Source organism: Artemia sp. Qi Xiang Cuo, chromosome 12, assembly GCF_049724085.1.
Source record: "Artemia sp. Qi Xiang Cuo chromosome 12, ASM4972408v1, whole genome shotgun sequence".
NCBI lineage: Eukaryota > Metazoa > Arthropoda > Branchiopoda > Anostraca > Artemiidae > Artemia > Artemia sp. Qi Xiang Cuo.
In genome coordinates this window covers 20,546,200-20,573,102 of record NC_142805.1, presented here as the reverse complement: position 1 = coordinate 20,573,102, position 26,903 = coordinate 20,546,200, and the positions used below count along the sequence as shown (strand labels likewise).

Sequence of the window (26,903 nt, the reverse complement as noted above, 5' to 3'; positions counted from 1 at the left end):
TTACCGAATAAGATTCGGGATTATAGCATGGTCCGTTTTGTCGAAAGTTGCTGATTTGCTGAACGCGACCTTGGAGAAGAAGAAGACGATCTTTCTTATCTTGATGAACAAGATATAATTATGAGGCCCAAGAGATTGAAAATGTCGATTTCCCCAGATATTTTTGAAACAGACAGGTAAGAATTAGATATTTTGAGACAGAAGTATGTATAGCAGCATTAATTGGAGTTTGCTTCCACAGTTCTAAAGGAGGTGCTAATGAAGGTTCATGGGCAGAAAACAGTCTAGAAAACTAATCTGTTTCCTACTTGGGGAGCTAGTCCTGATTCAGCTGGCAAACCTCTTCCTGAATGGATGTCAATATTGCATTCATGTGTCTTCCTAACTCTGATGAACACCCCAGATAGGCACTGTGATCCTAAATGTATTAAACCTTGGCAGGGGTTAATGACTTCTTTTTTATGCTGGTTTACCACAGGAAACTGTTATTGCAAGTGGCTCCCTAAAAATAAGATTGAATATAAAATAGAACTTATTGTTTTTTCATGCTTTCAGTTAAAGAAAACTTTGGGGAGCCACTTGCAATAACAATTTCCTGTGGTAAACCAGTATAAAAAGAAGTCACAAACCCCTATCATGGTTTAATGCATTTTGGATCACAGTGCCTATCTGGGGTGTTCATCAGAGTTAGGAAGACACATGAATCCAATATTGACATGAACATCCCATTTAGGAAGATGTTTGCCAGCTGAATCAGGACTAGCTCCCCAAGTAGGAAACACATTAGTGTTCTAGGCTGGCAGAAAAAGCTGGGTCAAAGATTTCAGTCAAGGAAACAGATGAGGTGGTTGCTCTTTGACCTGTCTGTGTGTAGGCTAATGAAAGGGTGCGGAACTAGTTTGTGTCATTAAAATCATTCTTAGAAAATGTTCCAGTAACATGGGTGAACATAAAGCTTTCTTTTTTAGGCCCGAAGATTTGTCTTCAGATGAAGATTCTGACCCGACCTATTTCCCGCAAGTGGAAAGTGATCCAGAATCTCCACCCAGTAAGGGATCTTCATCAGAAGTCGAAAGTACTGCACTCTGCGAAGATGCTGGCCAATTCAGCTCTCCTACTACTCGGACAAGTAATAGAACAGAAAGTGAACCAGAGGCTACCAGAGAAATTAGTGAAACAGCTTCTGCTAGCATGTCTCCAACCACAGAAGGAAATGATGGTACAGAAACGAGAAATAATGCATCCAAAAAAGTCAGAAAGAGGTTAGATAACAAGGAAAAGTGGGTAAAAAATCAGATAAAGAATGCAGTAAACTCTGGAAATGTTTATCTGAACCCTGTTACCAAAAAAGTACATGGAAAGGAGAAGGAAGTGAAACCCTTTAATTGCCGTCATTCGTGTCCTTTCAGATGTTTTGAACATTTTGAACATTTTGTTTTGAGACTGATCGTCAAATTGTGTTTAAAAACTTTTGGGCATTGTCAAAAGATTCCAAAAGGATGTACTATGTGAAAACAACAAAACCTTTACCTAAAAAAAGGAACAAAAAAAGAGAGACTCGGCGGAAGCATACATTCCACTATTACCTGTCAGTTCGTAAGAAAACTGTGGAGGTCTGCAAATGATTTTTTTTGCTACCCTAGACATCGATGATAAGCGGATACATTATGCCCATAAGTTATTAAGTGGTCAAGTACCTCCTGTTAGTGTACCACAGAATCCTTCGAATAAAAGTAAAGAAGAGGATCTCGCATACATAAGAAAGCACATTGAAAGCTTCCCAACCATTGAATCTCATTACTGTCATGCCAAAACCAACAGAAAGTTCCTCGACCCTTCACTCAATATAAGCAAAATGCATTCATTGTATGAAAGTAAGTGTGCGGAAGATGGTAAGTTGCCTCTCAAGGAACACATGTACAGAAAAGTTTTCAATTGTGAATTTAATCTTGCATTTCATGTGCCTAAAACTGACCGATGCGATAATTGTGAAGAAAAAAAGGTGGCTGAACAAAATGGTACTGAATTATCTGAGGAGGTCAAAACCTCTCAAGCAAAACATTTGAAAGGAAAACTAGAAAGCAAAAAAGAAAGAGATAAGGACAGGGCATTGGATGACCCTGTATAGTGTTTTGATATTGACAACGTTTTTTCTTTGCCAAAGGGGGATGTCTATCCTTTTTTTACAAAAGGAAGATCACTTGCTTTAACTTAACTGCTATTCTTACCTTTCGCAGACAGACAGGATAGCTAATCAAGAAAGTTTATTGTTGTTTGTGGTCAGAATGCCTTGCTGGTAGAAGTGAAAATGATATTACCAGTGGTCTTCGTGCTATCCTTGATAAGGTTTTTACTACCTATCCTGACATCATAAAGTTGGTTACATGGTCAGATTCATGTGTGCCTCCAAATCGTAATCAAATAATGGGCTACATGATGCAAGACATTCTGAAGAAGCGTTCACACGTCCAGAGTATAACGATGAAGTATTCTGAGCCTGGTCGCTCCACGATTCGGGAGGTCAATGCTGTTCACAGCTTCATTGAGAGGTCTTTGAAGCACAAGGAAGTCTTTTCGCTTCTAGACTTGACAAATAAAAACATTTGATTGTTCGGCCCCGAGGCCCGTTTGTCATTATTCAAATGACCAAGCAGCAGTTTTTTCATTACGCCAAAACGTCCAAATGCTATAAGTATAGCTTAGTGTCATTTTCAAAGGTGAAGTTACTACAGTTTAAGCAAGGACTATGCAAAAGGGTGTTCTACAAAACTTCGTTTGCGGATACTACTCCTTCTGTAGCGCTGATTGCACCAGAGGCTAGAACAAGGAGGCCATTGCCCAATGTGTCAGCAGGGAATGTTGTGGAAAGGTTGCTGCCTCCTTTACTTTCTAGCACAGTAGCTGAGTTGCCAACAGCAAAAATAAAAGACGTAGAATCGCTTTACCGTTTCATGCCAGCACTAGATGTGATATTCGTGAAAAGTCTTATTAGAAGTTGTAACAGAGCTGAGGTACCTAGTACTTCAGCTGAAATCACAGCGTGTCCCGAAGCAGCCTCTGCCGTTAATGCTCCGAAGGTTAAAACCAGAAATTCCAAGAAGCTTGTTGCTAAGTGAGACCTCCCATTGATCTTTTGTTACATTTTATTGTAAAACACCCAGTCAATTGTCGAAATTAAAATTTGTCTATCAGATGAAATATGTTTTGCCGAAAGTCGCATTTCCAATTCATGCTGAGCCGATTCTGTTTTGCCATATCTTACCTATGTTCCGAAATTTTCAGGCGGTTTTGCCGAAACTGATGTTCATTCCGTTTTATTTCAGGAAAGGCTCACCTTAAACCAATAAAAATAAGCACAACGATATAAGCGATTTTTCTTCTTAATTTTGAAACAAAAATCAACGCTCTAGCTATTGCCGATTCTGAGATACAAATGCCAAAATTTTCAAACTCGTTTTTCTCCCGTTTTCGGAAAAACAGATTTGGCAAAACCGCTTTCAGGCAACGATTTGATTGTTAAAGGAAGTCTAATTTCTAACAACGATTTTTACTAAGCTTCAACCGTTGGTTTTCTTTTTTAAGGTTTTTGAATTGTTATAATCTCTTGTTAAAATATATACAAATATTTTTGAAATTACATGTTTTTGCTCTTAACGCAATTTAATGTCTTTTCATAGTGCAGTCTGTTCAAAGATATTTGATTATTAAAGCAAGTCCGATTTCTAATAACGATACGTACTAAGCTTCAAACTTTTGGTTTTCTTTTTTAACGTTTCTGAATTGTTGTAATCACTTTTCAAAATAGAGAATCAACATTTGTAATAATTGCAAATTTTCTTTTTTTGGGCCTTCCTACTGACATTATATAACTGGTTGCGTTCAAATAGGTGTTTATTCGTCAGCTGTGTCTTTTCAAAGATATTTGACTATTAAAGGAAGTCCAATTTATAAAAACGATTTCTACTAAGCTTCAAACTTTTGCTTTTTTTTTTAAGGTTTTTAAATTGTCGTAATCCCTTCTTAAAATACATACAAATAATTTTGCAATTACCAATTTTTTTGTTCTTTACGCAATTTAATGTCTTTTAACAAATATTTGATTATTGGAGCTAGCCCGATTTCTAACACCGATATGTACTTAGCTTGAAACTTTTTGTTTTCTTTTTTAAGATTTTTGAATTTTTGTAATCTCTTATTAAAATATCGATTCATTATTTGTAATAATTGCACATTTTCATTTTTTGGCCTTCCTACTGGCATTATATGACTAGTTGCGTAGCGAATGGATATGACTAGTTGCGATCACGTAGCGAGTGGATTTTCAAACAGTTCGTGATGACGAACTGTAAGTAAAGAGCGACCCGGCTCAATGGTAACCGAAACTGTAAAAAACGGAATTTTTATACAAATAGATACATCAAAGGAATCAGATTTTAATGATGATTTCAAATATACAAGTTTCATCAAGTTTAGTCCTACCCATCAAAAGTAACGCACCTGAGAAAATTTGGCTGATTTTCGAAAAAAGGAGGAAAGACCCCCTAAATGCTATAGAACCTGAATGAAAATCACACCATCATATTCAGCTTATCAGAGAACCCTACTGTAGAGGTTTCAAGCTCCCATCTACAAAAATGTGGAATTTTGCATTTTTTGCCAGAAGAAAGATCACGGGTGCGTGTTTATTTGTTTTTTTGTTTGTGTTTTTTTTTTCCCCAGGGATGATCGTATCGACCCAGTTGTCCTAGAATATCGTGGGAGGGCTCATTGGAATGAAATCTAAAATTTCTAGTGCCCTTTTTAAGTGAACAAAAAAAATGGAGGGCAACTAGGCCCCCTCCCACGCTCATTTTTTTCCCAAAGTCACCTGATCAAAATTTTGAGATAGCCATTTTGTTCAGCATGTTCGAAAATATAATAAGTATGTCTTTTAGGATGACTTAATCCCCCGAAGTTCCCGTGGGGAGGGCTGAAAGTTATGAACTTTACCTAATGTTAACATATAGTATTGGTTATCGGGAAGTATACAGACGTTTTCAGGGGAGATTTTTCCTGGTAGTGGGAGGGGGGGTCGGGGGTTATGTGGGAGGATCTTTCCATGCAGGAAGTTTTCATGGGAGAAGGTAAATTTCTATGAACGAGACGCCGGACTTCCCAGCATTATTTAAAAAAAGATCAGAAATTTAATATAAAAAAACGAGCACAACTGCAACAGCAGCAATATCGAAACTTTAAACGAACAGAAAATATTACATATATGATTGGGTTCACCCCGTAGTCAATACCTCGCTCTTTAAGCCAAAGATTTTTTAGTACTTTCATAAGAGCTATATATATATATATATATATATATATATATATTTATTTATGCCCGCTTACAATGGAGAAATGGAAAAAAAAAGCGGAGTACAAAATGAAAAGAAAGAAGAAAAACATGTTCAACACTAAAAATTAAATACAGGTATTTCATTCACAGAAACAGTTGAGTCAGCGGTGAGTCGTAGAGTTTACTGAGGGATCGTCTTGAGGCTCTCCGTTCTAGATCAATCACCTTGGTTGATGGATCAATGATTCCATATATGGATGAGATCTCCGTGTTATAAAATCTTAGTGGAAGTCCCAGCAAAAATTTTGCAAATCTGAAGTACGTGGTTTGTATTTTTCGACGCTTGGTGAGGGACAACATTTCCCACAAGGGTGATATATACCAGATGGCAGGAGAGACGACGGCGTTGAATAGTTTTGACTTAATAAATCGATTAAATTACCACTTGCATTTGACAGCTTTTCCATATGCTGAGCGGATAGATTTACAGACTGATTCAGCCAACAAGCCTCTAGTTGACCTAGGCGTCTGGCCATACGTGATACCAAGGTAATTTAGGGACTGGGACTGCTGGATTCTGATACCGTCAAGGACAAGATTGGAATTGGTCGAGTTGGTGCCGCTAAAAACGATAAATTCGGTTTTCTCTGTGTTGAATCGTAGTCCTATTCTTCTGTATAGGGTCACTAAAAGACGAAGATTCTCTTGTAGACCCCTCAGCGTGCTGCTTAGGAGCAACAAGTCATCTGCATAAGAAATGAAACTTAGATCCAAGCCCTCCATAAAGAAGGTCCCACGAACGAATCTAGTTACAGAGTAAATCGCAGAATTAAAGATGATAGGGCTTAGAGCAGACCCTTGCCGAACTCCTTTGAAGAGCCGAATGGGTTCAGAAAGCTTTTGCTTGCGGTGACCGGCAATTGTTTCCCATCCCAAAGCTAGACGAATATGCGTGTGGGAGTACCAGTCATGGAGAACAAGGACAATGCGGGGGTCGACTCCTGAATCTAAGGGGTACCACAGTGCCTGCGATTGGACGACAGAATCGAACGCAGCGGAAATGTCGACACTGCAGGCAAAGAGTGGCTTTTTAACTAAAGATGTAGACCTCATTATTCTTCTTAGTAGCCGATGGGCGTGTCCACAGCCCAACCCATTTCTGAATCCAAGTTGTTTGTCTCCCATTAGAGCATGTGACGTGATATGGGGCAACAGTACCTTCTCAAATACTTTGCTGGTAACCGATGAAACTGTGATTGGTCTGTAGCTTTTACAAAGCAAGGGATCTTGATTCTTTTTCAGAATATTGGATGTGCGGCAACCATGAAAGTTGGCAGGTGTGAGTCCCTGCTCGATACTCATTTGGAATAGTAAGGCTAAGTACTCATGTAGACGTTCTGTGCCGTGCTGTAAGTGCCTCGGAGTGATCCCATCGAGCCCTGGAGCCTTGTTCTTTTTCAATTTTCTCATAATTATCTCAATATGCCATTTGGAAACAATGACATCAGTGTGGCGGAGTTTTGCGCTCATTAATTGCCTATCTAACTCAGATTTATATACGGAGTCCAGCTCGTTGGGTGGTGGCGCAAACACGTCCTTGTAATGGTTTAACCAACTTTCATCGGGAATGGGACTTTGCACATCAGCGTCGGCCCTTTTAGATTGGAATCGCTTCCATAAGATGTTTGGGTCACTCCTGCAATCACAAGACAACTTCTCCACTTGCTCAACTTGCATATTCTCGACAGTGCGTTTGAATTCTTTTTTGGCATGTCGAAAGCACTGAAAAACTACTCCAGAGCGGGGTTTGTCGCAGTCCTTTCACAATTCGTACCAGAACTTGGATCTCTTCTTGGCAAACTTGACATTTGGGTTATCCCATCCCTTTTTACGAGTGTTGGGGTACACTTTTGCCACTGGAACAGCGGCAGATTTCGCAAGCTTCATCGAATGAACAATTTCGGAGCAAAAGATGTTCAGGGCTAGTCTGTCTCCATTTTGGCCATGAGTAAGCAGGTGGAACGGTACTTTGATTTTAGCAAGAGTTGAGTCAAGAATATCTTTGTACAAGGACTGATCTATCCTTTGCCATTCACTCTTGATAAACCATGATCGCCCGGGGCACCGCTTGTAGGTGGAAAATGGTACCATTAAGCTAATCCCAAGGTGATCGCTACAATTGTGGTCCGAGTCAACAATGGCTTTTTATTCTAATTAACGGCCTTTGTGATTAAGCGGTCATTTTTAAAGAATTGGAACAAAATTCGAACTTTCTCTTAAAGAGCAAGGTATTGACTAGGGGGCGAACCCCCTAATAAACGTATTAAAAATATATGAATATAGAAGTTCGTTACGTAAGTTAATTCGTAAGTTACGTATATTTATTACTAATAAAAACTGGAACAGCGGCAGATTCCGCAAGCTTCATCGAATGAACAATTTCGGAGCAAAAGATGTTCAGGGCTAGTCTGTCTTCATTTTGGCCATGAGTAAGCAGGTGGAACGGTACTTTGATTTTAGCAAGAGTTGAGTCAAGAATATCTTCGTACAAGGACTGATCTATCCTTTGCCATTCACTCTTGATAAAACATTATCGCCCGGGGCACCGCTTGTAGGTGGAAAATGGTACCATTAAGCTAATCCCAAGGTGATCGCTACAATTGTGTTCCGAGTCAACAATGGCTTTTTATTCTAATTAACGGCCTTTGTGATTAAGTGGTCATTTTTAAAGAATTGGAACAAAATTCGAACTTTCTCTTAAAGAGCAAGGTATTGACTAGGGGGCGAACCCCCTAATAAACGTATTAAAAATATATGAATATAGAAGTTCGTTACGTAAGTTAATTCGTAAGTTACGTATATTTATTACTAATAAAAACTGGAACAGCGGCAGATTCCGCAAGCTTCATCGAATGAACAATTTCGGAGCAAAAGATGTTCAGGGCTAGTCTGTCTTCATTTTGGCCATGAGTAAGCAGGTGGAACGGTACTTTGATTTTAGCAAGAGTTGAGTCAAGAATATCTTTGTACAAGGACTGATCTATCCTTTGCCATTCACTCTTGATAAACCATGATCGCCCGGGGCACCGCTTGTAGGTGGAAAATGGTACCATTAAGCTAATCCCAAGGTGATCGCTACAATTGTGTTCCGAGTCAACAATGGCTTTTTATTCTAATTAACGGCCTTTGTGATTAAGTGGTCATTTTTAAAGAATTGGAACAAAATTCGAACTTTCGCTTAAAGAGCAAGGTATTGACTAGGGGGCGAACCCCCTAATAAACGTATTAAAAATATATGAATATAGAAGGTCGTTACGTAAGTTAATTCGTAAGTTACGTATATTTATTACTAATAAAAACTGGAACAGCGGCAGATTCCGCAAGCTTCATCGAATGAACAATTTCGGAGCAAAAGATGTTCAGGGCTAGTCTGTCTTCATTTTGGCCATGAGTAAGCATGTGGAACGGTACTTTGATTTTAGCAAGAGTTGAGTCAAGAATATCTTCGTACTGATCTATCCTTTGCCATTCACTCTTGATAAACCATGATCGCCCGGGGCACCGCTTGTAGGTGGAAAATGGTACCATTAAGCTAATCCCAAGGTGATCGCTACAATTGTGTTCCGAGTCAACAATGGCTTTTTATTCTAATTAACGGCCTTTGTGATTAAGTGGTCATTTTTAAAGAATTGGAACAAAATTCGAACTTTCTCTTAAAGAGCAAGGTATTGACTAGGGGCGAACCCCCTAATAAACGTATTAAAAATATATGAATATAGAAGTTCGTTACGTAAGTTAATTCGTAAGTTACGTATATTTATTACTAATAAAAACGTTCGTAAATAAAATTAAACAAGTTTCGAGAAAGCCATTTAACTAAATAAAAGTAAATTAATATTAAAATTTTGTTTTATTTATTAATGTACGGTGAGCCAAGATCAAAACCTGCATTTATTCAAAAACGTTCAAAAATTAAATAAAAAAAAACAAGTTTTTTAAACTGAAAGTAAGGAGCGACATTAAAAGTTAAAACGAACAGAATTTATTCCGTATATGAAAGGGACTGTCCCCTCCTCAACGCCTCGCTCTTTACGCTAAAGTTTGACTATTTCTCACAACTTTATTTTTTTAAACAATAAAAAACTTTAGCGTATAGAGCGATGCGTTGAGGAGGGGACAGCCCCTTTTATATACGGAATAATTTCTGTTCGTTTTAAGTTTTAATGTCGCTCCTTACTTTCAGTTTAAAAAACTTGTTTTTTTTATTTAATATCTAACAAAAAACAAACTAATTTCAAAATTTTCAGGTACCGTATTTTTCTATTTTGAATTAAAACATTAAAATTATTGCTCAGGCACCGTAAATATTTTTGCAGTTTATATAATAACCTTAGCGATCCTGAACTGAACTTAAAATTTTTTTCAACTTTTTTCATGTCTTAAAAAGACATTGGTAATACTTATAAGAAAAGAAATTCGGTAATGATGTTTTTCTAACAGCGATTTCTACTAAGCTTCCAAGATTCGGTTTTCATTTTAAGGTTTTTGAATTGTTGTAATCCCTTGTTAAAATATAAACAAATATTTTTGCAATTACCAGTTTTATGCTCTTTGCGAAATTTAATGTCTTTTCATACTACGGTCTATTCAAAGATATTTGACTATTACCGCAAGTCCGATTTCTAACAACGATTTCTACTAAGATTCAAACTTTTGTTATCTTTTTTAAGGTTTTTTAATTGTTGTAATCCCTTGTCAAAGTATGTGCATATATTTTTGCAATTACCAGTTTTTCGCTGTTTAAGCAATTTAATTTAAATTTCTCCATGCATGAAAATCTTCAACTTTTCTTCTTAAGTGTGACAACTTTGACAACGGCATTGCCATACTGATGTATATAAAAATGATGTCACTCACATAATTTTTTCTTCTTCTAAAATTAAGGCTCTTTTCTTAATTTTTTTTCTTCTAAAACTAAGAAATTTCACAAACTTCTGACCTATCTAGATCGTTTTTTTTAGGCCAAAACATCCCAGGATGCCAATGTTTCCGAAAAAATATAAAGCCGTTCAGCAAGAATTTTTTTTTGAAATAGTTGAGTGTCTATTTATTTTTAAATATAGCGTAATTATTATATATAAATGTAATATTTTTAATATATATTTAGTGTGATAAAATTATTTTTCAAAAATGGAAAAAAAAGTTTCATTTAAATTTTTCTGGCAAATTTTTGCGTTTTCAGCAAACATCAGAGAAATAAACTTTTGTCATAGCTCCTCTTCTTCATTTTTGTTACAAGTGAGTGTGTTCTTCATTATTTCTGAGTTTTCTAATTGTCTTTCGTCCTAGAAAGTATAGTGCCCTTCTGTTGTGCTCCGTCATTTTTATTGTTAAAACATGCTTGGAACCAACTCCATCTACACTAGTTACAATGTAATAGTTGCACAGTGATCTTTTTTTTATGGTGCTCTGTTATTTCCTTTTTGTAATAAGACAGGTGTTCAATAAATAATAATAATTATATAGAGATAAAAGTTTTATAAAGATAAACAATTTATCTTTTAAATGTAATTAACTTTCAAAAGATAATTTATCTTTTAACAAAAAAATAAAGATAATATATACATGGTATGTAGATGCAGATGAGTTAGACACTTATAGGGGAGGGGAGGAGGAGAAAATTTTTCCGAAGGGAAGAGTGAGCTCAGGCTTTGAAAAGTGGGTTTTTGAGAACTTTTCACCGATTTTTTTTCCTGGAGAGTTCTTTGCTTTCTCTGGTGACTATTAGCAGTCCATAGAACAAAATAAAATAGTATAAAAATGACACTTACCGACAGCGACTTCATGAAGCCTAACTATATACTGGTGTCGACATGACAGCAAAATATTGATTTCTCTAATGCCACTCACAGGCATGCCATCTCTTCCTCTATCCATCCTCATTTTCTCAGTGCAACTATTTGACCATTTTGTGTGTCCTTTGCTCGATCTACGCGTAAATAATCAAATACGTAATCACCTGGGCAACTAAGGGGGGGGGAGACAGAGAGTTCCTTATATACTGTCACATATTCCTAAACGTTATGTGGTGTACAATTTGAGTCAGAACTTAAATTTAAACAAAAGTGAAAGACAAAAGTAAAGGATGTAAGAAAGTTTATGACAAAAGGAATTACTAAAAAAGAAATAAAGACATTAAAAAAAAGACTTTTGGGCGGGTTCATTTAAGAAAAGTGCGTCTTATTTCAAATATTTCTTTTCTACAGTCATTTTCCCGCCTGGGGATCATAGACCAGGGACCAAAGTCAAGCATGTACTCAGGAATTTCCATAGAAAGGGGAAAATGGTACAATATGCCTTCGGAGGGCCAATAATGAAAACGTCACTGATAATTTCAACAAGATATGAGGAGAAATTCAAGAAAATTTAGGATTTCAGAAAGCTCGGCCTCGAATCTCTTCCCCCGTGTACGTCCCTGGTCAGAGTCACTATAAAAAATTAGACAATTATGTACCAAAATTGGATCTTTTATTTATTTATAGAACTATTATTGAAAAAGTAAAAGAAACAAAAGTAAAAGTAGGCTTAAAATGCTAATCATTATCACTTTGGAAAATAGATTTTAGAACACATCAGCCACTACCCGGGGCGTCGTGGGGGGGGGGCACGAGAGGGGGGGCAGTTGCCCCCCCCCATAATTTGAAGAAAAAAAAATATTATACCACCCTGGTCTTTTGACTATCTGGATATGGACCCCCCTTCCCCCCCCCCATAAAATGCTGGAGATTCGCCCCTGGACACTACTAACTTCCTCCTAAAAGCATTATAATACATGATATTTTTCCATTTTGCATTTTGGTTTCTTGCTAGACTCTTAAAAACATCTGGTGAGCCTACCCCCCCCCCCCCCGACCCTTAAACTTTTGTTTTATGTAGTATTCCTATTTTTTCTTCGGTAAAAAAAGCTATGGTTTCAAGCAGATAATTCTTATTTCTAGTTTTAGATATTAATGAATGCCTATCACTTTGCAGTCCTGCTATACTCAGATGACACTTGCTGAGTGACGATTATTAGTATACCTGCCTATCACTCTCTGAACTACAGAAAAGGGCTAAATTATATTTTTCCAACTTTTTGGGAAGATTATAAATCTAATGATTAATGTACTTTCTAATATTATAGAAAAATGGTGTTTTTCCAATTTTGTGATTGTGATTGATAATCTGTTTTTGAATGTTAGCTGCGACTTGTCGCGAGTGTTAGTGAACGACGTTTCCGATCACTGTGCTATTGTGATCCGTGCAGCTATTAGTTGTTGTCGTCAAGGAGATGGTATGACTGAAGTTAAACAGGCTATAATTGATAAGAAAGCTATATATGAATATAGGACTAAGCTTACGAATGAGTCATTTGAATGCCTTGAGGGTACTGATTGTGTTAATGATAAATTTGGTAAATGGTATGATAAACTGATTCAGATGTTATATGAAAGTCTAGAGTTCAAACAAAAGCGTACACGTTATGATGTTACAAAGAAACCATGGATATTGAAAGCGCTACTTAAATCGATGGATAAAAGGCAAGAGCTCTATGAAAGGTCTACTAAAACTGGATCTCAATCAGATAAAGATATTTACAAAAGTTATAATAGAAATCTTAACACCCTTCTAAGACAGGCTAAAAAGCTCTACTTTGAAAATAGATTTAAAGAAGAAGAGGGCAACCCTGCAAAAACGTGGCGAATCATCAAGTCGGTAGTGAACCCTCGTGCTGCCGCGACTATCCCTGACATTCCTGATGCTCAATCGGATAATCAAGCTGCTAATAAAATGTGTGCACATTTTACAGATATTGGTGAGAGCGTATCTGATAGTATTGTACAGTCACCAAGTGATGGCTCATATAATGATTTTCTCGATGAGGCAGCTGAAGTCTCTATATTCTTAAGACCAGTAACTCTTGCAGAGCTTGAGACGACGGCGAAGTCAATGAAGAATTCAGCAGCTGGGTCCGATTATTTCAGTGTTAGAATTCTTCGTTCAGTTTTCTCTATTATTTCAGGTCATTTGTTGTATTTGATTAACTCATGTTTTAAGAGTGGAGTTTACCCGGATTGTTTGAAAAGTGCTCATGTGATACCCCTGTTTAAGAGTGGTGATAAGAATGATATGAATAATTACAGACCAATATCAATGCTCCCAATAATATCGCGTCTGTTTGAAAAACTGATTTATGTAAGAATGGTGGATTTTTTAAATAAAAATTCTTAATTTCACCCTACTCAATTCGGATTTCGTCATGGGATGTCAACAGAGCAAGCTTTGCTTTTTTTAACAACATTTGTCAATGATTCGTTGGATGTGGGGTTGAAAGTTGCGTCTATATTTCTGGACATTATGAAGGCATTCGACTCTGTTGACCATAGTGTATTATTATCAAAATTAGAGCATGCCGGTATTCGTGGTAATTTTCATAGTTTGATTTTGTCTTTTTTGAGTGGAAGGAAACAATGTGTTGGAGTTGGAAGTGTTCATTCTGATTATATGAATGTGAGATGTGGAGTACCACAGAGTTCTATGTTTGGACCCTTGTTGTTTTTCATCGACATCAATGATTTGAATGCATGTCTTAAAAGAATATTTAGTCATGTGGGACCTGCAGCTAGAAGGTCAAAGATGATATTGCCTAGCTTCGCTGATGACACACAGTATTCTGTGGCAGCTGTGACTGAGGCAGATTTATTTCTGCTTTTAAATACAGGAATGAGTTGTATTGAAAGATGGATGCGTGTAAATAAATTATGTTTGAATCATAGTAAAAGTAAATTTATTCTATATGGAAGAAGTGCTAATTATTATCCTTGGATCCATGGTATTCAACTAGAACGTGGATATCTCCAGAGACATAGTTATGTCCAATATCTTGGTGTCCAAGTTGACGAGTGTCTTATGTTTAAACCTCATATTGAATCTGTGTACAGGAATTCCCAGGAATGTTGGAATGCTGCGGAAACTGAAACATTTTTTCCCTCCTAAAATTTTAAGAATATTGTATTTCTCGCAGGTTCATCCGTATTTGTTATATTGTGTAAGCGTTTGGTCAGCAACATTTATTACTTATCTACTGCCGCTGAGGGTTCTACAAAATAAAGCTGCTCATGTTTTATCTGGAATGCGAGGTTCTGATTTGTTTTGAACGCAATGCGGCGGTATTAAGATTCTGCCAATGTTCGGCCTAGTTTAGTTTTATACGGCATTATTCATGTTTAAAAGTTTCAACAGCCCGATACCTGCATGTTTCTCGACTGGATTTACTGAAGCTCAACACAAGTATGAGACAAGAAATGCCCATTCAATACGAACCCCGTTCTCTGTAACAACAAGGTCTACATTTCCTATCCGTTTTTCTGGCCCGGCTGTCTGGAACAAACTTCCCGAGGAGGTAAAAAACAAGACAGATCTGGATGAATTTCGAAATTCCCTCGGAATAAGCTGCTTTTCTCAATATGTAAGATTTTAGTGGTTGTGTGTAGAGAATGATTGGTCGAATGTTGTTGGTGAGATGATTGTTTGGGTTTTGAATGGATGAGTGATTTTTTTCCTTTTTTTATTTATTTATTCTCCTTTCGTTTTGTGAATGTTGTGAGTTGTGTTGGGTTGTTTGCGTGGATGATTCTCAAGTTCCCACTTTTTGTTGGAGGGGTGGGAGAGGGAGGCAAGAGAAGATATTTATTTGTTTATGGGTTGGACCCTTTTTGGGTTATATTAGGGTCCGAGGAAATAAAAGATAATAAAAGAAAATATTATATATATTTTTTTAAGTGTTTTTCTTTTTTTCGGGTTTTTGTCCGGCATGTAGTAATGCATTGGATTGTGTTTTTAAATGAGATGTTTGTTTATTTATTTATTGTAACCCGTTTGTAAATAAAAAAAAAATAAATAAAAAAAATAGAGCCATACACGCTCCTTCTTCAGCCCACTATGTTCAGAATTTTACTTTTTATCTCCCTTCTAAGAAGTTCCTTGAATATTTATAGGAATATTTTTATAAACTCTTCTCACAGAATTTGAAGACCTACAGCTTTTCATTTGACCCCAAGTGGACTACCAAAATATGACGATTTTTGGTCTGTAGTGTAATAATATTTTCAGGTATGAGTGAGGTTATAGAGGGAGCAAGTCAAGAGGCGATAGAACTGAGATTGGTTGTACAAGATGTCATCTCTTGGTGATAGGAGTACATCACTAAGTGTGTGTCGTACTTATATATCATCAAGTACTTTTAGTACTTGTGCATCACCAAGTACTTTTGCATAACCAAACACGTTTAGTACTTGTGCATCACCAAGTACTTTCGCATAACCAAACACGTGCAGTACTTGTGCATCACCAAGTGCTTGCGCATAACCAAATACGTGCAGTATTTGTGCATCAATAAGTACTTGTGCATCATTAAGTACTTTTAGTACTTGTGCATAACCAAATACGTGCAGTATTTGTGCATCACCAAGTACACTTAGTGCTTGCGCATAACCAAATACGTGCAGTACTTGTACATCACCAAGTGCTTGTAGTACTTGTGCATCACCCACTAGTTGTAGTACTTGTGTGCCACTAAGTGCTTGTGCATAACCAAATACGTGCAGTTCTTGTGCATCACCAAGTACTTGTAGTACATGTTCATCATCAAGTACTTTTAGTACTTGTGTATAACCAAATACGTGCAGTACTTGTGCTTCACCAAGTACTTTTAGTACTTCTTCATAAAAAAATACGTGCAGTACTTGTGCATCACCATTTACTTGTAGTACTTGTGCGTCACCCAGTACTTGTAGTACTTTTGCATAACCAAATACGTGCAGTACTTGTGCATCACAAAGTACTTGTAGTACTTGTGCTTCACCAAGTACATGTGCATAGCCAAATACGTGTAGTACTTGTGCATCACCCAGTACTTGTGCACCACCAAGTACTTGTATTACTTGTACATCACCAAATGTTATTAGGAGTGAATCACAAGTAACTTGTAAACCAAATTGGCCAGCCATCACAAAAAAAAAAACAAAAAGAAAGAGAAGAAAAGCGAAAATGGGGTTAGAGAGACTCTTGAAATCAATAATTTTGATATTCAGGTTTGGCTTTTAACAGAGATACGGGTGAATTTAATTTAAGCGACTTTTATTTTGGTTCCCTTAGATGAAAAGCTGATAGTTTATTCATACCTAAGATAAATCCTGTGTCACTTTCACAATCACAGGGGTGACAACTTGCCCCAACACCTCAGATTAAAAGGGTCTAGCGCAAAAGAAGTTCTAATTAAAATTAAAAAAAATCCTAAACACAAATTTGGAAAATAAAACACAAAAAGAAGGCAACAATTTATGGAATAAAAATTTTATGAACATGTCATAGATGCAAGTTAAATAGAAACGGTTATTTTAGCCGCATATGCAAACATTTATTCAAACCCGCCAAATGCCAACACGAGGATTGGCTGGTATGAAAGGTTTGGAGATGTCCCGGTGTTGTGAGATGGTTTGGGGTCTCCGTTGCCTGAGGCCAAAATAGTTTCTATGATTTAAATAAAATGAAAATTGGAAATTTAAATGTAACATCGTTAAAAAACAACTATCACATTGAAGTTTTAACTGAAGAATTCAGACATGTTGAAGTGGACTTGTTAGGTCTTTCTTAAAGTCAAATCCTAGGGATAGGTAACATGAAAATAGATTATGTAGAATGTATTTACTCATGCAAGAAGGATGGGGTACATAGGCACGGAGAAGGTCTCATGAGGAATAAGGGAGCTTCTAAGTCTTGTTTAGATTGGGAAGGTATTAATAGTAGAATCCTAGTTGCTCATTTAAAAAAAAAAAACAAGGTATCAGTCATAGGTAAAAACCAAGGTATCAGCCATAGTAGTCATCAGTCCAAGGTAAAAACCAAGGTATCATTCATAGTAGTCATCAGTCCAAGGTAAAAATCAAGGTATCAGTCATAGTAGTCATCAGTCCAAGGTAAAAACCAAGGTATCAGTCATAGTAGTGTGTTCTCGTAGAACCGACTCACGGAGATATGAGTAGCGAGTCAAATGAATTTTCTTACAGCTACAGGATCTCAGGTAGAAATATGGTATTTTTATTTGGGATTTTTAATATCCAGGTTGGTAAAAATAGGGACAGATGGTATCCTAGCTAAGGTAAATTTGGTGTAGCAAAAGAAAAAAAGTATCGGTTATAGACTGCTGCAACTTTGTAGGTACAACAATATAGTTGTAACCAATACAGTAGGCCTATTTGATCACAAAATAACCCACAAGTTAACATGGTACTCAGTTTACGGTACAACAACTTGCAAACAGAATAATTACAGGGTCGATATAAGATACCAGAGCATAAAGGAGTGCTGATAGTGATTTCAAAAGTAAAGATTACCATTTAGTACTGTCTAGGGTTAATTTGAAGCCGAAATTTAGGAAGGGTAATTACCTTCCGAGAAGTTATAACGTTGAGAGACTCCAAAATAAGAACTTGAGAGAGACTTTCCAGGAATAGTAAAGACTAAACTAAAGAGTATAAAATTGGACAATGTAGAAGATTAAACTATTATAGAAGAAATAAACTATTTAGAAGAAATTAAATTGTTTAGAAGAAATTAAACTATTCGAACTTTTTAATGTAAGCAAAATTCATGGCTGGAGGGTCGGTTTGTAACTTCCGGGGCAGTTCTTTTGAGGGGAACGCATGGCAGAGGCGTGGATTCACGCCTCTGAGTATCCCATATCTCTGAAACTCCCCGTAATAAGATTATTGTTTCAAACTGAGCATTTCCTATTGTTTCTATGTTATTTTCCGACAGTTTTTCGCAAATCCAGCACATTTTAATGTCCAATTCATCTCTGTCTGCCTCTTGACCAATTAAGAATTAAAATATTATCAAGGTTAGACAGGCATTGTATAAAAACATCTGCGTGTCAGACTTTGAAATCTTTCCAGAATATAGCTTTTTAGCTTTGTTAGGAAAATAGTTCGTGAAGTAGCAGATGGTGTCTTAGGGAGAAGAGTTAGAAATTCAGCTAGGAATATTAATTAAAATGCTTTAAGTTTAGTAGAGAAGAGGAGGGGCTAGTACAAGAAGTATTTGAGTACATCATATGGAAATAAGAGCAATGTAAGGAAGGTAGAGAAAGCATTAAAATATGAATTAAGGAGGTATAAAGTGGAGGCCATTTACAAAATTGCTGAAGATTAGTAAAATATCGTATCGCCATGTAACAAAACTGAGAGGAATAGCCAATCTCAACTTCTCACAATTAAAGATAGGTGCGGCGCCACAATTAGTGATAAGAAAAAAATTAAACAACGATGGGGAGAACATTTTGAGAATATGCTAAGCCGTGACAAAGTTACAAGAAATGATGTAGAAAAGAATAAAAGATCGTAACGCTTTAGAAGTGAAGAAAGATTGATTTTACGAGGATGAATTAGAGACAGTACTAAAAGGATTAAAAAATAATATAGCACCAGATGATGATAGTGGGGTAAATAGTTCTTTAAATGTGTTTGTTGTGAAATAAGAGATAATTACTGAAGAGTACGATTATTAATTTTGAAAATGCGAAAGCAATTAGCGATTTTAAGAAAACTTTAATTAAACATCGCGATAAGAAAGGTGATAAGAGTGATAATGATAGTTACAGAGGCATTAACCCCGTTTTTGTAGGAAGAAAATTATTTAGTATGATGATACATTTTTCAATTTAGAGATGCTTTAGATACAGTTTTAAGAGAAGAAAGATGTGATTATAAGAAGGGGAGAAGTTGGGTCGACCAAATTTTTTCTCTTATATTAATCGTCGAATCCCTTTAGTCTTCAGTTTTATAGATTATGAGCAAGGTTTTCATTCAGCCGATAGAAGAGGTGTAGTAAATGTTCTACCCTTGTACGGTATACCAGATAGAAACAGTAAAGCCACTAGTACTATGTACGAGAATACCATTGCTGCGGTTAAGGCAGAAAAAGATATTAGTAGCTGGTTTCGTACTGAATCAATAGTTAAGCAGGGTTAAATTCTACCCCCATTTATATAGATCATGATGATGGATTTTGTCTTAAGAAACACAGAAAAGACCATGGGAGAGTATGGAATCAAATGGGAAAGTAAAACTTCCCAAAATTTCGATCATGCCGATGATTTGAGCATCCTAGATGAAAATATTAGCAGAATGAATGATTTTTGGAGGCTTTGACGGCTCAGGGCGCAAGAATACGCTTGGAAATTAATGTTAAAAAGATTAAGTTGCTCAGACTGGGAATAAGTGAGGGTAAAGAGGTGATTTCGGGTAACGAGAAGATCGACCAAGTGGAAAGCTTCACTTATCTCGGTAGTATTTTTAGTGTGGATGCAACGAAAATATTAAAATTAGAATAGCCAAGGCCCAGGGTGTTTTTCACAGTTGAAATAAGTTTGAAAGAATAGGATGATAAATCCGCGAAACAAGACTAGAATACTGGAAGCTACAGTGATATCCGTGGTCAAGTATGGGTCTGAAACGTTGGCGCTCCGAAAGACGGAAGAGGATGTTTCTCAGAGGAACTGACTACGGATTGTTTGGGGTACCCGTCTGACTATCTGTTTTCCAAAAAATAACCTGTACAAAAAATGCGGTTCTATCCCGCTTTCTAAGGCTATAATGAGAGAATGATGGAGATGGTTAGGACACACTCTGCGGATGAACGATGACACATTACCAAAGATCATCATTTTCGGCGAACCATGTAGGGGCAACTGAAAAGCAGGTCTTCCTTAAATTGGGTGTACGGAACAAATATACGTTCAAATAGGGATATGTCCATTTATTTAGACAGTGAAAACAGGTACAAAAGTCTAGATATTTTGATCACATATACAGCGATCGTCATCAGTAGAAATACTAAAGTATTCAAATAATTTATTTGTTCATCATAGAAAGGCAGTGTGGTCTGGGAAAAGGATACCTGTACCTGGTTTAAGGTATTACGTCGAAAATACGTCGTATATATGTGGATATATATATATATATATATATATATATATATATATATATATATATATATATATATATATATATATATGAGACCAATCAAGTATACAACTATAAATTCAACATTTCTTTTGCAATTAAAAGACAGAAAAGGCTTTGCCACCTTCATTGGAAATTCATTTTACCTTTAGGCAAGATTAAAGCAGAAAATTTATATCTTAAGACTTTGAATGAACCCTGTTTATTGAACTCTCTCAGAAAAAAAATATTTAGTGAATGAACCAGAAGTTACTATTCTGTTTTGTATTAATATATTAGTTTGAATTTTAATATTTTAGTATTTTTACTGATGACGATGGCTGTATATGTGATCGAAAAATCTAGACTTTATACCTGTTTTCACTGTCTAAATAAATGAAATTGTCCTCATTTGAACGTTTATTTGTTCGTTATGGAAAGGCAGTATCGTTTGGGGGAAAAAAATACCTAGTTTAAGGTATTACGTCAAAAATAGGTGAAAGGAGATCGTAAGAAAGGATTTAAAGGAAATTGGAACTTCTTGAGAGGGTGTAAAGAGGGAGTCTATGAGTATACTGGGGTGGAGGAAGAGCGTGCGTAGTTGTGTTGGCCTTAAGCGGCTTGGTACTGCAGCGAGTTGTTAGGGAGTAGTAGTATGTTCATGCACTGGACATTATCATCAGAATACACTGTAAAAAGAAAAAAAAACTGAAGTCTGATACTGTCGAAAAAAGGTACAATCCTCTTCAGAATATATCCAAGAATTATATGATAATCATATCAGAAGGATAAAAAAAAATATGATATTTCATCAAAAATTCTACCTAATTCTTGTTTATTTTGTGTTAAGATGCCTTAAGACTTGATACAGCTGAAAAGCCCGATTTCCAACTCGGTTTAATTTTATTTTGTCACTGTTGTCACTACTGTTTCAGGGCATTTACTTTTCTCATTTACGTGTCTGGACGGAAAAAAAAGATTCAAACACAACTAAGAGACTCACAAACAATGCCATAGGTTCCTTCTCCGATTCGGTTCAATTTTTCAAACTCTGATACGCGTCGACATTTCCCATACTGGAAAGAACAAACAATTCATGAAACAATTTCAAAAATCAAGCATGAGGAAACAATTGATAAAAGAAAATATTTTTTTTTTAACAAACGCCTTTTACAAACACAAAAAATCTTCCAGTCTCCCATGATCCCAACCTAGCACGCAAATAACCAGGCAGGGTCATCTACAAGTGAATCTAAAATGGCGTCCCCGTTCCTTTCTAGCACAATTTTGAGTTATAAGGCCTAAAACTCTTCCAAATTTCAACCAGTCACAAAATTTTTTTCGTTTAAATTGATTTAGACTCGTAATTTGTAAGTAGATATTTATGCTTCTGTTTACATCTCAAATAAACAATTGAAAGACTGAATTCACAGAACTTCCAAATTATTTGGTTTCAGTGAAATTTTTCCGCATCTAGTTTTTTCTATATCTGTAATCACCTTTTTAAGCTTTAAATTATTGATTCAGTTAAGCTTTTTTTAACTGAAAAGAAAAAATTACCGATTGTCAGTTTAATATACATATGGTTCTAATGATATTTATTCCTTAAAGTTTTGATGAAAAGAAAAAAACAAATTACCGATTGTCAGTTTAATATACATATGGTTCTACTGATATTTATTCCTTAAAGTTTTGATGATTTTTCGTTTATTAAAGAAAAAAGTGAAAACATTTAAAATGTATTTGGTTTCCAGTAAAGTGCAAGTTATGTTCTGGCATTGAGAAAGCAAGGAGGCTATCAGCCCCACTCTTGTTAATTTTTGCTCGTTCTAAGTTTGAATCGGTTATTTATTGTAGTTTCTTTTCGTTTTTGGTTTCCTTTATTTGTTGATGGTATTTGTGGTAGTTTTACGATTGGAAGATTATTTGAATTTATTTATGCTCCTTTTTGGCTTATTGGAGCTCTTTACTTTTTTTTGAAAAACTTATTTTAAGGAAAATGTTTTAAAATTAATTCCTGTCCGTTTTTTATTGACGTAAACTTTTTCGTGGAAAAAAAATAATATTTTATATTTTTTCAGTTTTTCTATAAGTTTTCATAGTTTGCCTTCCTATTTGTATGTTGGAGAAATTTTTTCAATAGCTTTTAATATGGACACCAATAGTAAAGTTTAACTTAATTTTATACCTCCTCCATGCTGACCTGAAAAGTAAAACTAAATATTATTCCCAAAACATTCTATCTATGCTCTTTGACAACCTGGGTACATATACACTTTTTTTTATTCATTTAAGTTATAAGAGTAGAAGTAGTAATAGTAGTAGCCCCGAAAGTTTCAATTTAATAACCCCAGTAATTCAAGAGATATTGCTGAGGTGTCTTATTGGCAACCATATACACAGTGCCTTTTGATTTAGTTTTAAAGCATAGTGGGTCCATTGCACAATTGTAGGGGATCGACATACTCAATATCCCTAGAGATATAGTTGCTGGACTGTTTTACTATGCTTAACAAAATGGTTGTGTGAAAATTTTGACTGGATGTCTTTGGAAAGTGAATGGGCTTAGGAGAAGGGCTGCTTTCCCTCCAATCTCTTTTTACTCTTAAAAGGAGCATTAGAACTTTTAACTGTAAATCGAATTAGCTCCTTTAAAAGTTTCAATAAAACTTTTAGCTATTATAGAACACAGCTGCCTATGATATTGCTTAAATGCACTTTTGAAATCCTGCATGCATATAGTTTTTTCATTTAATTGGAATTCCCCCTAAACGTCCCCCAAAAAGTTTTACCTCAATACCCTGAGACTCATGAGTTACAGTAAACGTAGTGGTAATATTAACAGCATACACATAGTGCCTTAAAGTTAGTTAAAAATCTGTCAAACTTACCCTTAAAGGTCTAACTTAATAATGTAAGCCGTTCTTGAGATACTGCTTTGTCACCTTTTAGAAAATCCACACGCTCAGAGTTTGCTTTGATTAATTTCAACATCCACCTAAATATTCCTTAAAAGCCTCAACTTAATACCCTTAGCTTGCATTGTAGCAGCAGTAGCAGTATGCGCATAGCCCCTTTGGTTTCTCAACATCCCCTTCAACACATGCTGAAAGTTTCAACTTAATACAATCAACGGTTCCTGAAGCATTTCTCATGATCTCTTGACAACCTCTGTAGGCAGAGTGTGTTTCGATTTAGTTCCATACAGTCTCAATACATTCCGAAACTTTCGCCTTAATACCCTTAGATTTAATAGCAGCAAGTAGTAGTAGTTAGGGCCCGACCGATATATCGGCCGATCGATACTATTAGGCCGACATGAGGGTCAGTGTCATTATCGGATATCAGGAAAGAAATATCAGTTATCGGCCGACATATATTTTTTTATGTGTAACTTGGCCAGAAGATGGCACCAGATTTCCTCAGGTAATTTTGATTGTCCAGTCATTGGGGGCGGAGCCACCAGCAAATTATGACCAAGGTGGAGAGAGCAACAGAGATGAGTCAAAGTATATGTGCTGTCGACACTTGTCAATACATACCTGGTGCAGTAATGTTCCAAAAAAAAAGGTGGCTTCAAGGAAGTAGATCTTCTACCAAAACCACTAAAAAGAATAGAATAAACCATATCGGACCCAATATCGATGTCGGACCCAAATAATCCATATTGGTCGGGCCCTAGCACTATTAGAAGTAGAATTAATAGTAGTAGCCTTAGCTTTAGTGGTAGCAGTAGAAGCAGTAATAATAGTAGCAGTAGTAGTAATATGAGTAGAAACAGTGGCATTACGATGTAAATATTTCCTTTTGGTTAGTTCAACATCCCCCACAACAAGCCCTGCTAGTTTCAACTTCTCACAATAAACTGTTCCTACGATAGTGCTGTTATGCCCTTTTGACAACCTGTATACAGACGGCGTGTTGTAATTCAGTTCGCTTTCCCCGATCAAAATTCCTTGAAAATTTCATCTTCAGACCAATAGGCATAGTTGTAATAGTAGCCACAGTAGCCGTATTAGTATTACTACTAGTAGTATTGATTGTAATAGCAATAGTTCTAATAGCAGCAGTAGTACTAACGTATTGCCTTTTGGTAAGTTGAACATCCCTCTCATCAAGTACTGAAAGTTTCAACTTAGTGCAACTAGTTATTGCTAAGACATTGCTAATATGAACTTTTGATAACCTGTTTGTTCATATACTTCTCGAAATTTTCATCCCAATGTTCTTAGCCTTACAAGTAGTTTCAATAGAAGTAGTGTGCACAAATTGCCTTTTGGTCAGATGATCTTCCCCTTTAAGCATTCTCTGAAGTACTCCTCTGACAATGTACAGTACATGTAAATAGTGTGTTTCGATTTACTTCAAATTTCCCCTCAATATTATAAATGGAGTAGTGTGGTAGCTTCAGTAAAGGTGGTAGTTGTAGTAGTAGTGGTAGCATGCAAACATTGCCTTTTTGATCTTCTCTTTTGTCATTTCCTGAAAGTTCCAAATTAATATACTATTATTCCTGAGTTATACCCTTTTGACAATCTACATACACATAAAATGTTTTGATTTAGTTCAACACTCTACTTACCATTCTCTGAAAGGCCCACGTGAATGCCCTTTGTCTTTGTGGAAAGTAAAGTTCAAAATACATACCTTTCTCAATAACACATACTATATGTAAACAATGAACAGATTGCCCTGAGGACAAAAGGGAGGTTGACATCCTCAATGACATAATTTCGGTATCTTTCAACTATGCTGAACAAAATGGCTATCTCAAAATTTTTATCTAATACATTTAGGGAAATGATGGGCGTAGGGAGAGGGCTGGTTGCCCTCAAATCACTTTTTAATTTTAAAAAGGGCACTAGCCCTTTCAATCTGCAATCGAATGAGCTCCTTTCAAAGTTTCTACGAAAACTCCTTCCAAATGAAGTGCCCTGGTCTAAAAAAAATATAAGCCATTATACCTATACTTAGGCAGCTTTACTTTCTTGCTCTTTACTTAGGCAGCGCTATTGCACTGCATATGATTCAACGTCTCATTATAAACTACCTTCTTAGAGAGTTATTAAACAAAAAAACAAGTTTTTTTAACTGAAAGTAAGGAGCGACATTAAAACTTAAAACGAACAGAAATTATTCCGTATATGAAAGGGGCTGTCCTCTCCTCAACGTCTCGCACTTTACTCTAAAGTTTTTTATTGTTTAAAAAAAATAGAGTTGTGAGAAAGTCAAACATTAGCGTAGAGAGCGAAGCGTTGAGGAAGGGGCATCCCCTTTCATATACGGAATAATTTCTGTTCGTTTTAATTTTTAACGTTGCTCCTTACTTTCAGTTAATAAAATTTTTTTTAAATTTAATTTTTGAACGTTTTTGAATTAATGCAGGTTTTGATTTTGGCTCACCGTACATGAATAATTAAAACAAAATTTGCATATTAGTTTTAATTTTATTTGGGTAAATGGCTTTCTCGAAACTTGTTGAATTTTATTTACGAACGTTTTTATTAGTAATAAATATACGTAACTTACGAATTAACTTACATATCGAACTTCTATATTCATGTATTTTTAATACGTATATTAGGGGGTTCGCCCCCTAGTCAATACCTCGCTCTTTAAGCTAAATTTCGAATTTTGTTCCAATTCTTTAAAAATGACCCCTTAATCACAAAGGCCGTTAATTAGAATAAATTGCTCTTATGAAAGTACTAAAAAATCTTTGGCTTAAAGAGCGAGGTATTGACTAGGGGGTGAGCCCAATCATATAGCTAATATTTTCTGTTCTTTTTAGGTTTTGATGTTGCTCCTCACTTTCAGTTTAAAAATTTGTTTTTCTATTTTTAATTCCGGATTTTTTTTAAATAATGCTCAGGAGTCTGGTGCCCCCTTCATAGCAATGTCCCTTTCCCCATGATATCTTTCGCCATGAAAGTATCCTCCCATGTGATCCCTGACCCATGCCCACCCCCCACTACCAGAAAAAATTCCCCCTGAAAACGTCTGTATGCTTCCCAATAACCAATGCTATATGCTAACATTGGGTAAAGTTCATAACTTCCAGCCATTCCCCCGGGGGATTCGGGGGATTAAGTCATCCTAAAAGACATAGTTATCACATTTTCGACCATACTAAACAAAATGGCTATCTCAAAATTTTGATCGGGTGACTTCGGGAAAAAATGAGCGTGAGAGGGGGCCTAGTTGCCCTCCATTTTTTTTGGTCACTTAAAAAGGGCACTAGAACTTTTAATTTCCGTTCCAATGAGCCCTCCCACGATATTCTAGGACCACTGGGTCGATACGATCACCCCTGGGAAAAAAACAAAACAAAAAACAAATAAACACGCATCCATGATCTTTCTTCTGGCAAAAAATGGAAAATTCCACATTTTTGTAGATAGGAGCATGAAACCACTACAGTACGGTTCTCTGATACGCTGAATATGATGGTGTGATTTTCTTTAAGGTTCTATAAATTTTAGGGGGTCTTTTCCCCTTTTTTCAAAAATAAGCCAAATTTTCTCAGGCGCATAACT

The 26,903-nt window shown here is 36.1% G+C and overlaps 1 protein-coding gene across 1 annotated transcript in view; it reads right to left on the bottom strand.

The window, feature by feature from the left end:
- The window catches only part of LOC148945884 (cyclin-dependent kinase 10-like), a 73,851-nt gene that overhangs the window by 30,322 nt on the left and 16,626 nt on the right, over positions 1-26,903 (bottom strand). Inside the window, 3 exon segments of the mRNA XM_089097723.1 lie at positions 11,158-11,274; positions 11,277-11,315; positions 21,371-21,443. Of these exon segments, the coding sequence (XP_088953849.1) occupies positions 11,158-11,274; positions 11,277-11,315; positions 21,371-21,443 (229 nt within the window).